At 41.7% G+C, this 13,120-nt stretch overlaps 1 protein-coding gene and 1 long non-coding RNA gene across 2 annotated transcripts in view; both read right to left on the bottom strand.

Moving 5' to 3' along the window:
- Positions 1 to 217: 217 nt before the first annotated feature.
- SAXO3 (stabilizer of axonemal microtubules 3) lies at positions 218 to 6,270 on the bottom strand. Its single transcript, XM_077259734.1, has 5 exons — positions 6,074 to 6,270; positions 4,454 to 4,654; positions 3,967 to 4,128; positions 3,396 to 3,523; positions 218 to 1,153 (listed from the first exon to the last, which is right to left on the bottom strand). Exons 1-5 carry the CDS (start codon positions 6,167 to 6,169, stop codon positions 745 to 747), a joined length of 996 nt encoding a protein of 331 aa, XP_077115849.1. The 5' UTR covers positions 6,170 to 6,270; the 3' UTR covers positions 218 to 744.
- Positions 6,271 to 10,739: 4,469 nt separating this feature from the next.
- Positions 10,740 to 13,120, bottom strand: part of LOC143770265 (uncharacterized) — a 45,007-nt gene continuing 42,626 nt past the window's right edge. The window contains exon 3 of the long non-coding RNA XR_013214585.1: positions 10,740 to 11,127. This is a non-coding gene — a long non-coding RNA (uncharacterized LOC143770265). The remainder of the gene's footprint in view (positions 11,128 to 13,120) is intronic.

The following is a 13,120-nucleotide window of genomic DNA, read 5'->3' as shown; positions in this document are numbered from 1 at the left end:
GGAAAAGCTTTCAGTGTTGGCACATGACTCACAGAGGGAGGCTGGCTGCTCATTTCAATAGTTGAGCCAGCCCACTTCTCTGTCACTGCATCCGAAAAAAAAGGGTGGTGGCTTAGCTATTAAAATGAGCTATGACACAGAAAGAGGGGAAGGAAGCTTTTTTGTCTATGTGAAAAGAGTTGTAAAGAGACAAAGAAACTAAGACATCAAGGCACACTTGTATAATAAAGTATATTAGTAATCCCTTTTGAATCTCAATGAGACATATTTTTATTTTGCTGGACATCCCCTTTAAGTGAAGGGTCTGATGAAGTTAACAACATGGAGAGAAAGCACTAAGAGCTGTTCCCATGATAAAGCTACAAAGTGTTCAACCTTAAAGGGGTATTCTCAGAATCCAAAGTGATCACCTGTTCTCAGGATACATGATAACTTTTTCAATACTGGGGGTCTGACTCACCCCCGTCGATCCTGCAGAGCCCCGTCTTGAATAGAGTGGAGGAGCACTTGCTCGGACTCTGCTCCATTCATTGTCTATGGGACTGGTGGAGGTCAGGACGTTAAAGACAATGAATGCATCGGAGTTTGAGCATCTGCCATTCCAGAAGGAATCTTCAGAGCTCCGATCTCGGGATCACTGGAGGTTCCAGTAATGATCAGTAAATATTCCACAATCTCATCAATAAGGGGATAACTTTGAATTCTGGGAATAACCCTTTAAAATATATCACAGGTCATTAATTGTCACACCGCAACTGGCCTCTCACTACCATATGTCTCGTATTCTGTTTCATACATCTTGGGAACAGCCATGATCTCTGGCAATGGTCCCTGTCTTGGTTTGGTCCAGGGGCATTCTAGGGGGAAGTAGACATCTTGTGACCTCTTGACGTCCAGTGGCCACTGGTAGCTTTCCTGTGCCAAGGATTTTAGGCCTGTGTGTGGGACTGATTGTGCACGGGGTGGTATCCGTGGCAGTTTAGTGGCAATGGGAAACTGAAGGGTGTCCCGCATTGGAGGTGGTCGTCGAAGTGTTGGTTGACTCTCCTTCGGTAGAGGGTTTTCTTTCAGACCATGTCCCCAGGCTTTCGGGTAATCCTCCGCCTGCCAGTAAGTCAGAATATCTTTTTTCGGATAGCCTTCAAGTTCTTTCCTGGTTTGGAAAAATAGAAGACCATAAAAAACAATACAACTTAACAAAAATAATGGTTGTCATTGGGACTAACGTAAAGGGCATTGGAGCTGATCACTTCCTACACATTCTTCTAATTCGTACACCTCAGCCCTTTTTACTTAAGACTCCCTCCAGGATATAACCAGGTGGAGTTCGGAGGCGGTAGAGAACAGCTGAGCTACGATGCATCCGTAACCCCCAACCAAAATGAATGGGAGGTCTGGACCTTCAGTGGTCTATTCTCCAGTGGTCTGAGCCTTGACAGAGCCATACCTAAAAGGCTGAGATGGGAATAAACCTATAACAAAAAACCAGGCCCTTAGTGATGCTTTGGGGTCTAACGGGGGTATATTGGGTGGAGAGAAAGTTGTTACAACATGGTTCCTTTGGGGCTCTCTGCCACTTAAAGAAGTTGTATCAAGTTTGGAAGTTATCCCCTATCTGTGTCCAAACTCTGGGAACCGGGACCTGCACTGATTCCAAGAACCGGTGGTCTGAAAAGCCCCTTTGTGAATGGAGTGGTGGTCACTCATGTACAACTTCGCTCACTTCATTCTTAATGGGAGTGCAGAAGATCAGCCGATTTTTGCATTAGGGCCCTGGAGATTTATGTTACATTTTTGGGGGATCTACATCAACCTGGTCAACAAGAACGAGCCAAGATGGACTATCATCTCCACTCTAGTCCGTAGCTGTGAAACACCCGCCAGGGCCGTGGGGTACTCGGTACCGGATTCAGTACTTAAGGGGACGTGTCACGGCGACCCGGTCCGTGGCCCTGGGCGCCCATGTAAAAGGAATATTGATTAAAGGTTATGTTTGTGACACCACCTGTGATTCGGTCAGTAGGGACAGATGCTGCTTAAAGGGGTCCTCTGGGGTGATGTTATGGCAGCTAGATGGTATACCTTCCCACAGGTGTAGATCCCCAGGGCTCCCGGTGTATAGATAGAGGATGTTGAGTGGTGCAATGAAGGACAAGGACACAGGTTTGCAGTCTCTTTACCTGATTTACTGAAGCTTCAGGCAACTGCAGTCCAGGGCACCGGATCACAGGACAGGCAGGGTCTGGCTGGCTTGGAAGCAAATCCAGAGTCCCCTTCACTAGGTGGAGATGAAAGCCTTCCTCAAAGAGCGGTGGTGTTATAGTCCCTTACTGCCTATGGCTTCTGATAAGGTCCTCACAGTTCTTCTCTGTCCCCCCATAAAGGTTAGGACACAACCCGTATGACAGGTGAAGCAGGCCTTTTTACAGGGTCTCTATCACGACCCGGGCCCTATAAGTATCACTGTGTCTCCTGGGTGTAAAGGCAGCCAGATAACTTGAAGTTCAGCTGTCCTGCCGGTTTCAGCTATGCCACTTAGAGTTCAGCACGGCCACGGTATTCCGGCTACCGGAATCTGTGCTTGCCAGGAAGGTAGCTAATTCACTGCTCTGCTCCTCTGGTATTATTCTCCTGTGCCTTTTCTCTCCTGCACTCTTTCCACAAGTTGTTCGTTCTTTCTAAGTTCTCTTTTCTCCAGGAGCTGTAGTACCTCAGACTACATGGCCCCTTCAGACCTTCTGACACTCTGTCTGTCTGCCCTCGTCTCTGTCCACTGACAGAATCTCTTCTAACTTCCCCTCCAGCCAGAATATATAAGGGCAGCTCCACTTAATCCGGGTTCAGAGCTCCCCCTTCTGGCCTGGAGTATGAACGTGTTGGGTGTATGTGATTACCTGGTGAAAGTTATCCTTCATCGCTTCCAAGCATGACATCACTCTCCCGGTGAGGAGAGCAATGCCACTGTGACGACCAGGACCCTGGAGCGTCACAGCTGCACTACCAGGCACAACTCACAGATAAGGCCAGGTTCATACTCCGTTAAAGCAGCCTGTTCAACGCATAGGGTTGACGGGCTGCGTTAACGCTGTAGCATACACGCCATCGCATTATGCTATACTGCTAGCGCAGATGATTTATCTGTGCTAGCGGTGACGGACCCTCAGAGGCTGCAACCCGCATCCAAGGCTCCGTCACTGAATGACGGCACATCGCTAGCGCATGCCCATTATGGCATGCGTTGGTGATGCGCCCGATAATAGGGGTTAATGGCAGCGTTAACGGACTGCCATAACGCAGTGTGACCCCAGCCTAAGGGTGACGTTTCTGGGAAATTATTTCCACCTTTTTCTTTAATATCAGCTAACTTCTATCTCGCTTATGGTTGTTAGACTTACGCTGTAAATGCACGGAAGTCCCGAGCTGTAGTGGATGCATATATGTCGTTCAAGCTCAAGACCCCCTTGTCTCTTACGTAGAATGGTTCTCCAGATACGGCCTTGTTTTCTGTTGTTGCCACTATCGCCTAAATTGCAACAGACTTTGTAAAGATATACTCCGGAATTTTCAAAATATTTGATAAATGGCTGATGAAAATATTGGTCAAGCATAGATCAGTGACAATTGCTGCTCGTCCTTTTTCATTTTAAAGGACATCTGTCAGCACAAAATGACTTTTCAAACCTAGCGCAGAAGCTTAGTGCACCCTTGGTGGGGATGAGCAGCTCAGTGCATCTTCTCACCTACTTGTTTTCTATTTATCTCTGTCCTTTGGCAACGCTGACTATACAATAAACAAAGAAAGGGAGGACAGAGATGGAAAATATGTACAATGGAACTACTCGGCCACACCAAGGGTTCACCGAGAGCTTGTGCTTGGTTTGAACAGTCATGTTGTGCTGATAGACTGCATTTGTCGATGGATACAATTAACAGAAGCCACAAAGCCCAATGTCAACATAGACAAACCTGTGACGGTCCTCTGTTTATGTGATTTTCCAGAGAGAAGGGTTGAGGTCCTGCATGGAAATTAGTGATGGAGGGGTGAGCTGGACGCCCCTTAAATTCTGCTTTCATCTCACTGCTTTGGTGTTTTGGATCCAGTGGAGTCCTCCATGGTCTTAGTTTCAACTGCAAAGTTAATGTTAATGAAAATATTTAGACCACATATGCTTTCCTCCTAGAGTCAAATTCATAGATCCAAACTATGTCAAGGTTGTATGAGATTAGAAACAAAAAATGATCTACTGTTTTCCAGAAACAGCGCCACACTTGCCCAAAGGCTGTGTCTGGTATTGCTGGTCTGCCACATACATTTGCATAGAGCGGAGTTGCAGTACCACATTCAGTCTATAAGAAATAGAACACTTTTCTTGACTCGTTCAAACCTTCTGATCTGAGACTATATAGTTTGTATAAGTAAAAATCAAAAACTTGGTGAAATGGCTTTTCTCACCTTATCCCAAAAATCTTTATTGTAATGAACCTTCCAATGAGGTGCGGGGATGGGGTGACTGGGCTGAGACAGGACGCCCCCGCAATATTTCCGGTTGTGAGTGCTTCCAGTGGTCGTCTCGAATGTATTGATCAGCTCATCATAGGCGGTGGCTTCGCTTAGTTCCCGCAGTGTTGCTGGAAGAGGCTCAGAGATGGTGGACTGGAAAAAGAGGCAAAAATGGCAGCCATCATGAAATGTATTGCAATCTATCATTGCGTGTAAGGCAAAAAAAAAAAAAATCAGTGACCCAGTCACTTATAGGAATCCTGCTAGACAATCAAAAGAATTGCAATTTTTTATGATTGTGGTTGGACCCTCCAAACTTATAGAACCACTGATATACTTATAGGCCACGCATGATATAGTATTTGCGTTCAAATTTTCAGACAAGAATGGTACATCACATTTTGTGTCCTAAATTTAGCACGGGAAATCTCTAGACGTGTCCATATGGCTCTAATGCCAGATGGAGGTCAAAAGGGCTCAAATGCTTGTTGGAGGCCAAAAGGTATAGACTCATGTACTAGACGGCGCAATTCCCTCCTGCAGAATCCATTAAAAATAACACAGATCTGCTTTTTAACATGGAAGTCTATGTGTGATGAATACGTTATGGGCTTTTCGTTATGGATCCGAAAAAGGGATTTAGCCTATTGGTGACAGATCCGTTAAATTTCTTTGAAGATTAAGTAAACTTTTTTTTTTTTTTCAATTTTGCCCAGCATGAAAAGTTATAAAACTTTGCCCATTACTTTATTAAGGGATTATGTTAATTCATGTAAAAACATGCAAGTGTCTTGCTAACCCCTGCTTTTTCCCAGTCTATTTTCCTTCCTTTAGCCGCATTGTGAAAGTACTGTTTTTGGAGTACAGATGATGGCAGTGATGGGTCAGCTCAGCACCTGCTTTTCCCCAGTCCATTTCCTTGCCTTCAGCTGCATTGATATCAGAAATACCTATTTTGGAGTACAGATGATGGCAGTGATGAGCTGAGCTGCCCTATCACTACCATCATCTGTACTCCAAATCCATACGTTCTGATATCAATGTAGCTGAAGGCAGGAACATAGACTGAGAAAAAGCAGGGATTAGAAAGTTAATTACATTAAAAAAAAATGTTTTACAGGATTGAAGTCAAATACCTCGAATATAGTGATTTCATAACTTTCCATGCTGGGCAAAATTATTTAAAAAATTAAACATTTAATAATAAAATAATTAAAGTTTAGTTACTTTTTAGTGGGTTGACCAGGAAAAAATGTACCAGATCTCCATGGGTGGTGGATGGTATTATTAGGCTCCTATTAAATCGTCTATTTTATATATTTTGGCAGTGTTACCTGGCATATACGTCAAACCAAGGCCATAAATTGTGATACATTTCCTGGCTGATAGAATACGTTCTGATTGACTCACACTGATCATGTATAATCTGATTTATGGTCAGATTATAAATGATTGATTATGAAGTTGTTACATCTGTGGCCATTTTAGCAGACGTATCATATCCTCACAACGTTATATACATCAACCTTTATATATCCCGGACCCCGGCTTATCCACCGCCTCTCACGTTACCTTAATATGTGCAGGTGGGAACGACACCGGAGATTTGTAGTCATGGCCAACGCCAGTGCTAGTGAGATGCCAGTCCTGCCTCCGCTCTACCCCCATTATTAGAAAAACATCAAAACTCCAAGAATGGAGCAATAGATGAGCGTGTGCAGCCGGGAGAGGTCCAGAATAGAGGCTGAAGCTGCGGAATGTTGTGTTTCCTGTCGTCATGGAGATAGAACACTCCTCATTTACATGACAATGTGCAGTCAGGGACACAGAATGTAACAGTGAGACCTGTAACCTGCCACTCGTCGGTATTGTAGAGACACAAATGGTGATCATAGTCATTAATAATAATGAAATCTACATGTGAACCCCTGAATACTAAATCTCCATAATGCAATTATCTGTGGAGGATCAATAACATCATAATGTATATGAAAAACAAGATTATGAAGAATTCTCAATGTACACAAGACCCTACATTTAATGCATACTTGCTCATTTTAGAAAAATAAATGACTATTTCAATAACAATTTTTTTTTGCAAGCACACCACTAAATCAAATACTAATCCTAGAATAGATCCATTAAAATTACAGCCCTCTAGACCAGTCCCCCTGTTTACAGAACCCTGAAAAGTCCTAGAATTCAGACTAGTCTACCTCTATTTAAAGGGAACTTGTCACACTTAAACCCACTGCTACCTGCAGATATGAGGTTAATCTGCAAGTTAATAGCATTCTGAACCTGCTCAGCGCCTGCACTTTGGGGAACGCTGCTGGGAGAAAATTAACTTTATTTTCCCCGGCAGCGTGCCAGTTTGTCACGGGGGCGGCGCCGGTGCTTGGTCAGTTACTGCTCTGCGCATAGAGTGGCAGCTGTAACCGTGCCCCCAACGCTGACTGACAGCCGGCCCTAATGCTGAGCTGCAGTCAGTCAGTGCCGGGGGCGCAGTTACAGACTCCCCTTACTATACACAGAGCAGCGACTCAGTGCCTAACGCTGCTGGGAGGATTAAAGTTAATTTCCTCCTGGCAGTGGGGCTCTCAGTGCAGGCGCCATGCTGGTTCAGAGTGCTATTAAATATTCCACACTAGAACCCCACTTTTTACTGACTTTAGCCCCCACCAACAAACCTATACAGATACTCCTGTCTCCCCAGTTTTGGTCTTCCGCTCTAGGGACAGAAAGATCTGATAATTTGGGCGGTCTACTAAGAGGTCTGAGTTTTCCGCTTCATCCAACACAATAAGTCTTTTTCCCTATATGCCAATAATTCCACTTAAAGGGATCATTTGACCTCTACTTTATATTGCAGCCAATATTTTTTCGCACCACATGATCACTTCATCTCGCCTCAACCCGATAGCTAAAGGGACATTTCCAAAAACTATCAAGAATCAATATTTACAACTTTAACAAAGCCCCTGAAAATTTGGGGAGAGTTTTTTTTTATTATGGATTTTGTATTTGTGGATTAGTAAAAAAAAAAACACTAGGTGGCGCTATATACCATAGTTTTGTAGTTGAACTTCCCCCAATATCCAGTGACCCCAAATATCATATGTATACAATCAAATTAGGTGTAACTGACCGTGTCTGATTCACCTCATTTGGCTTTTTATAAATGTATATTTAAGCCAAAAAGCCAAATTATAATTGTTATAACAATATTATCACTTTCCAAACTTATCTGTACAGGCAGAGCAGCTCCCCCCCCCCCAAAAAAAAAAAAATTAAAAAAAAAAATAAAAATTGGATCCAAATTGATCATAGATCCCTGTATTGGCTCCGTACATGTTATGTATGGACTGGCCTTAGGGTGTTAGTTATGGTGATGAATCGTGGAGTAATGGGAATTAGATATATTTTTATTTTCCTATTTATTAATAGATATTCAATCTGTTACTCTACAGCTCTTTGATTATTTTATTTAGTATGTATTGCTTATAACTCTACTGTATCATTATGCTATTTACCATGCAATGTATTAATTAACCCCTAAAGGAGGGTTTTCTGCATTAAGAAAACGCTTTTAGATTTATGCTCTTATCACCGCTGCAGCCAATCACTGCTTGTGTGAGACAACGACGGAAGACATAGCTGGGTCAGTGTGTGGACGGACCAGCAGATGGCGCCCTGATGATTTAGAAGTGGCCTACTTATTCCAGTGCTGTGAAGTGGATAGGCTGGTGGAATTTAAAGGGATAGTTAATGTTGGCCCACTCTTGAAAGATACTCCCATGGGTGAGAATTGCCCATTCTCCGATGTACCCCATGGTGTCATATATGCAAAGTTTAGCTTGTTTCAAGTTAGGCCCGGTCTAAGTGACCTGACGATAATATTGACTTCATTGCAACTTACTGTTACAACTGTTTTGCTGTTTGTTGCAACTTGCAGTCTTTAGATCCTTAAGGATACAGCCAATTTTTATTTTGCCATTTCAAGTCTTCCTCCTCCTTCTTTCCAAGAGCGAGAACATTTTTTTATTATTTCTCTGACAACATAGCTGTGCGAAGGCTTCTTTAAGGCTTCTTTGTTTGTTTGTTTGTTTTTTTGTGGGTCAAATTATGGTTTGGACTGAATGACCCCATTCACTTTACCATATCATATGCTGAAAAACTGAAAAAATTCCAAATGGGGTAAAATGCTTTTTTTTTACATAAACAAACAAAAAAACACAATACAGCTATTGTTTCTTGGGGTTTAGTTTTTACAGCGTGAAAATGACAATATGCTACAAGACAGTTAAATTACGGGGTTACCAAAGTTTTAAGTTTAGTGGCTTAAAAAAAATTCTGAACTTTGTAAAAAAAAAAATATATATATATATATTGATTTGTATCGCCATTTCCTGAGACCCATAGGTTTAAAATTTTTCCATTGATGGACTTGTGTCAGGGCTTGTTTGTTGTGCGGGGAGATGTAATTTGTATTGATATGATTTTGGGGTGCATATGACATTTTTATCCTTTTTTTTTATTTAAAGCATTTACCTTATGGGTTAAATATTAGATTGGACTTTTATACCCACAGCAACACCAAATGTGCTTATTTTTTTTGGGAAGGGGAATGGGGAGGCTATTCAAACTATTATGGCATCCTGTCCATGATGTAAAGAGGGAAGGGGTTAATATATTCAGAATTATTTATACTTAAAACTGTAAATATTCTATTAACATTACGGTTCTGTAAACACAATGAAAAATATATAAAACAGATAATAAAAAAAATGACATGCTTATTTCAGGGTTTAGCCATTAATAGTACAGTCAAACTGGGGAAGACGTTACTATAAATGGCACTTAGTATGTTGGGGGCGCGTTATACATGGAGCATTGGGTAAAGGGGCTTCAAGTTACACCTCAATTAGAAGGATACACCTATGATAAAATAATCACTGGACTTGTTGGAATTTGGAGGAAGTGTTGATTTAATCTACAGCTCCCCCGAAGGATTACTGAAGTATTACACAACTCTTCTTTAAAATCAGTGATCTGTTCTTGCAATGCATGAGCATTAGAGAGGTTGTTTGGGTGTTTTGGGGAGTTATATATTTTGGGATGGGAATTAGGGGCAGACTAGTTTTATTTTTGCATTTACTTAAACCCTAAAATAGCAGTCTGTGTGATTTATTAATCTATGTAGATTAATACCAGTATGGCTTGTTTTCACTATATAAAAAAAAATGCCAGCCTAAACGGTCAGATTGTCTCTAGAACTTGGCTCTACAAACCTTGCTTGGTCTAAAAGCCTCCTTTAAGAAATCGGACTCTAGCTATCTTCCTACATAAATAAACTGCAATGGAGATTCAAAAGTCTCATCAAAGAGGGTCTATGTGGCAGCCGAGCCTTGTACCGGGTGGGGCACAATTTATTCTTAGCTCAACCATCTGTCGTCTGGAATGCGGCGAGTGTAGGAACAAGGCTTCATAAAGCCAGGACCATGCCAGCAGACCAGAGTCACACAGTGTCACATACAGTGTCAGTATGAGCTCCTCTAAGGTTTTTTTTTCCCCTTGATAATAACTATCGCTTGTACGTTTTTTTGACCTGTGCCCCCAATATCTCAATAAGGGGCAAGATTTGATTACACAGAAATATTGACAAATAAACATACTGGATTAAGATGCTCAGAAAGTTTTGTTTTCAGTTTGGTCCTTCGCGCGATGGCTAGAGCAGGGCAGTGTTCACAATTGTGCCGGAGAACCTCTGCCAAGCATCATGAGAACCTCAGCCACTTAACGGGACCTTGGAACGTGATGACGTGGCACGTGTTCAGCTTACCAAACTTCAAGATGGAGACACCAGGTGAATGGCACTCCCGTGGATAAAAGTAGTGCAAAAATAAAATAAATTTATGAAAACAATAAAACACAACGCGTTTCGGCTACATCCAGCCTTTCTCCAGTGTCACCTGAGGAAGACTGGATACAGACGAAACACGTTGTTTTATGGTCTTTATTTTATTTTGGCACTAATTTTAACCACTCACCTGGTATCTTCACCTTAATTACGCCCTGCCAGGATTCCCTTGGAGGATATTCCAACAGTACACCAATTGGATCTGGTTTATGTGATTTTGGAGTTGTACAATTATGAAACTTCATCGAGTGAGAAATTTCCCTATCAATAGTCTTAACAATTCTAATCATACACTCAGAAAGCGCTACTTACTCTCCGTCTCCTTCAAAGGAACTCCACCATTCCACCAACATTCCACCAACATGAATTCCTTGACGCTTTTCTTCTGTATGAACCAAATCACTTCCACTTGGGTTGTCCAGTGTCGTAATTTGGGGCTCTGAACCCCTCACTTACCTTGTGTTACTTATCATAGTTTCCAACAGTTCTGAATTTTTAGAAGCAAATTTGGGCAAGTCCTGGTTATAAAAGGGCAATGGTTTATGTAACCTCTCCCAAAAGTGAGCGTTCACCATTGGCTTACAGCTGCTCGTGGGCGCGGGTTGTAAACATTCCTAATTTATCAACCAAGTTGGTAAGTATAAGTCTTTTTTCTTCTTTATGGTGCAGAAGGACCTTTGGGTACGTAACAAAGATGACCCCTTCTCTGAAAACAGAAAAAAAAAAGAATTGTCTATTTGCATGGAAAGTGATAACTTACTGATGGGTGGCGGTCCGACGGCAGGGACCAGCACCGATCGGCAGTGCCCCATTCTGCTCATCACTGCGGATCCCACCAATCAATACATAACTTTGTATCCTGTTCATAGATGATAACTTTTTTCCACCGGATAACCCCTTGCAGGTGGGTTATTTGCTTAAGTAACCGATTGCCACGGACCCTACATGAAAGAAGGCTGCCTTTAAATTTCTTTATTTAAAGAGAATGTGTCACTAGCTCACAAAATCCAGGTATTGCTCTCATTTTATTCCCTCATCTCCCTAGTATTCCACTTTTTATTTTATTTTTTAAATTGGCCATACGGCTCCAGTGATATGAGCCTTTTTATTTAGTGTTAATATTTATGGTCTTTAAGGAGGGGTGTGGCTCACAGGATCCTCAGGGGCGTATCTTTAGGATGTTTTATATAATTACCCTGTGAGCACCGCCCCTTTCATAAAAGCCATTAAAATTAGCGCTAAATAAAAAGGCTAATATCTCTGAAACTGTATGGTGGATTATAAAAAAAAGTAAACATTGGCCAATTTTGACCTAGTGAGGGATCCTTTTTAAAATATTTTCAACCATGTTGTGAAGGTTATTGGATTTTTACATATCCCGTTGTGAATCTCCTTCCGCCCATCATGTCCTGACAGTCCTTGCCCTCTAATGCATGCTGGGAGATATAGTCTTTTGATATGTTATTTAATTGTATTTATTTTAATTATATTTTTTCTGTCTATATGTATGCTATCAAAGCAGAGGCATCTGGAGAAAGTCTTTAAAAGCCTACAAAATTTTTTCCATCTAATTCTAGTTCTTTGCTCCTCCATCTTTTGGCTGTAATTTCTAATCTAACCTCATTAGTGTCTAAAAAGAAGCTGCCTGATAATTGTGAATGGAAGCCTGAGTTGCAGGGGAAATATTGTAACTGGTAAGACTGGAATCAGGTTGACGGTGGGGTCGCCTGGACAAACTATTTTGTGAGGCTGCCATACCACTTCTGAATTTCAAAGTCCACCAGCCTCATATAGGAGAAGTGATCATGCATGTGTCTGTGAAGGTTATGGAGACTCGCCAGCCAACGACTCCCAAAGACTCAATTTCCCTGTAGCACCCCCACAGGATAAATGAAGTATTACATAATTTGCCCAAAAATCAATTTAGCTGCAGTGCCCCCGCAGGATAAATGAAGTATTACATAATTTTCCCCAAAATCAATTTAGCTGCAGTGCCCCCGCAGGATAAAAGAAGTATTACATAATTTTCCCCAAATTCAATTTAGCTGCAGTGCCCCCGCAGGATAAATGAAGTATTACATAATTTTCCCCAAAATCAATTTAGCTGCAGTGCCCCTGCAGGATAAATGAAGTATTACATAATTTTCCCCAAAATCAATTTAGCTGCAGTGCCCCCGCAGGATAAATGAAGTATTACATATTTTGCACAGAAATCAATTTAGCTGCAGTGCCCCCGCAGGATAAATGAAGTATTACATAATTTGCCCAAAAATCAATTTAGCTGCAGTGCCCCCACAGGATAAATTAAGTATTACATAATTTTCCCCAAAATCAATTTAGCTGCAGTGCCCCCGCAGGATAAATGAAGTATTACATATTTTGCACAGAAATCAATTTAGCTGCAGTGCCCCCGCAGGATAAATGAAGTATTACATAATTTGCCCAAAAATCAATTTAGCTGCAGTGCCCCCGCAGGATAAATGAAGTATTACATAATTTGCCCAAAAATCAATTTAGCTGCAGTGCCCCCGCAGGATAAATGAAGTATTACATAATTTTCCCCAAAATCAATTTAGCTGCAGTGCCCCCGCAGGATAAATGAAGTATTACATAATTTTCCCCAAAATCAATTTAGCTGCAGTGCCCCTGCAGGATAAATGAAGTATTACTTAATTTGCCCAAAAATCAATTTAGCTGCA

The sequence above is a fragment of the Ranitomeya variabilis genome, chromosome 4 (genome assembly GCF_051348905.1).
Source record: "Ranitomeya variabilis isolate aRanVar5 chromosome 4, aRanVar5.hap1, whole genome shotgun sequence".
NCBI lineage: Eukaryota > Metazoa > Chordata > Amphibia > Anura > Dendrobatidae > Ranitomeya > Ranitomeya variabilis.
Note: the sequence above shows the minus strand (reverse complement) of the source record. Positions and strands in the feature narration are given on the sequence as shown.